Below are 2358 nucleotides of genomic sequence, written 5' to 3' on the forward strand. Positions count from 1 at the left end.
GGCAATGAATGTACAAATGAGCTTTACACAATTGCTGTATATATGGATTGTGATAAGAGTTGTATGAGCCACTAACAAAACGATTAAAAAAGAAGAGAGAGAAATGAAAATAATAATTTTTTTAAAGTCATCCAGTGGTGAGGGGGGGAAAACAAGGATGCTTTTGCATAATCACAGTGCAATTATTAAAACAAAAGGGCAGAGCCTGAGCCAGTACAATAGTGGTGCCACATCCATCCTGTGATGAGGTTGTTTGTATTCAGATATGGCTCTATTGAGAAGTAGGGAGTGCCTGAATGGTGCTGCTGCTTCACAGCTCTGTGTCTTGTTCCCAGGACCCCAGGGCACAGTGCATAGGAAACCACACTCAGCAACATGTCAGCTGAACTGGAGACATCAGAGGGCCTGGAAGAGTCAGAGAAAACAAGCCCCAGGGCTTTGGATGGGGAGAGCCAGGCCAGGTGAGTGGGATGAGGCCGGCTAATGCCGGGTGAGGTTTGACTGAGGTCCTTGCTGCCTAGGCTGTGGCCATGGCTGTGTGGCTGGGACCCAGAGATAAGCGTACTCATGCACGCACATGGCCACACCCCCTACAGCTCCAGGGAAGTCCTGTCCTCCCATCACCCAGAGGTGGGACATCTCGTCCCCACCCGTTTTGTTCTCACAATCTTAGTGGTAAGACCATGTCTGCACTAGCCTTTGTGAAAGGCTGCTTGTCCCTTCATTGGGGACTTCCCCCTTTCCTGATTGGGGTGGGGGGCTCTGGTGGTGCTAAGCCTCCAGTTTCAAGCATCTGTTCCTCACTGCTTATAGCCTATTATTATAGCTGTTGTGGGCAGTTCTATTATAACTTGAAGTAATTCTGGTAATGAAGCTATCTTCTGCCCATGGCTGGGTGACCTGAGCAGCCTCTTGAGATGCTGGCCAGGACCAAGTGGGGAGCATCTTCCTAAAGTGAGCAGATGGGCTGGGGTGGGGGTGTTGGCGGTGTGCAGGAGCTCCTCCAGCTTCTCTGCTATGTCCGTACTGCTGCTCCCACCCCTTCATTCTAAGGTGCTTTTTGTAGCAGCACAAACACCAGCCCTTGGTCCCCTTCTCTCCAGCCTATTCCATTATGGTCTATCTGTCCATCCACTTGTGGCCTCCAAGAGGCTAGGGATGCAAGGTCGCCCCAAGACACAGGCCCAGGTCCTTGGTAGCGACTGGGTTGGGGGACACTTTTGAGTACTGCCGCATGTGGCGGTCTTTCTCCTGGCCCCTCGCTCATTCCCTTGCTCAGGCACCTCCCAGCAAACACACACACTTCTGATGGGCAGGCTGTGCTCCGGTGTCCTGTGCCATCTCCATGCCATCTCAGCATCCTGGCTTGGCTGTCATACAGAAAGGATGTTCCACGCAGTCCTCCATTGGCTCTGTTCTGTAGCAGGATTGGCATTAGTGGGTGGCACGTGGATCTTTCTAGAAGTGAAGAGGGATCAATTCCCAGCCCGCCCCCATCTCTCCCCAGAATATCTGACCTCTCAGAGCTCCTGAAGGAGGGGACCAAGGAAGCGCATGACCGGGCAGAAAACACCCAGTTTGTCAAAGACTTCCTGAAAGGCAACATCAAGAAGGAGCTCTTTAAGGTATGGGACCTCAGTCTCTGCAAAGGTCGTGTACCAGACCACCCCTGGGGTAGTGCCCCACCGCGCGCGCGCGCACACACACACACCCTCCTGCCTTGTTCTTGCCTCTTCCTGGAGGGAAGCTAAGGTTCTTCGGGCTCAGATGGAGTGACAGTAATGGAAATGAAGTATACGTCTGTGTTGCAGAGAACTAATTCTATGCTCTGCAGAGGGTGGCTGGGATGGGGTGAGCTGACCCTTCTCACAATCACCCTGCCCCACCCCACAGCTGGCCACCACTGCACTTTACTTTACCTACTCGGCCCTGGAGGAGGAAATGGACCGTAACAAAGACCACCCGGCCTTCTCACCCCTGTACTTCCCCGTGGAGCTGCACCGGAAGGCAGCACTCATCAAGGACATGGTCTACTTCTTCGGCGAGAACTGGGAAGAGCAGGTGCAGTGCTCCAAGGCTGCCCAGAAGTACGTGGATCGGATCCACCATGTGGGGCAGCACGAGCCTGAGCTGCTGGTGGCCCATGCCTACACCCGCTACATGGGGGACCTCTCAGGGGGCCAAGTGCTGAAGAAGGTGGCCCAGCGGGCTTTGAAACTCCCCATCACAGGGGAGGGGGCCCAGTTCTACATGTTTGAGAATGTGGACAATGCCCAGCAGTTCAAGCAGCTCTACCGGGCCCGGATGAATGCCCTGGACCTGGACCTGAAGACCAAAGAGCGGGTCGTGCAGGAGGCT

The 2358-nt window shown here is 54.0% G+C and overlaps 1 protein-coding gene across 1 annotated transcript in view; it reads left to right on the forward strand.

The window, feature by feature from the left end:
- Positions 1–2358, forward strand: part of HMOX2 (heme oxygenase 2) — a 26069-nt gene that overhangs the window by 22272 nt on the left and 1439 nt on the right. Inside the window, exons 2-4 of the mRNA XM_004706228.2 lie at positions 336–461; positions 1508–1625; positions 1894–2356. Coding sequence (XP_004706285.1) covers positions 376–461; positions 1508–1625; positions 1894–2356 — 667 coding nt within the window. The 5' untranslated portion in view covers positions 336–375. The remainder of the gene's footprint in view (positions 1–335; positions 462–1507; positions 1626–1893; positions 2357–2358) is intronic.

The sequence above is a fragment of the Echinops telfairi genome, unplaced genomic scaffold (assembly GCF_000313985.2).
Source record: "Echinops telfairi isolate 266 unplaced genomic scaffold, ASM31398v2 ScPeMD7_5;HRSCAF=22, whole genome shotgun sequence".
Lineage (NCBI taxonomy): Eukaryota > Metazoa > Chordata > Mammalia > Afrosoricida > Tenrecidae > Echinops > Echinops telfairi.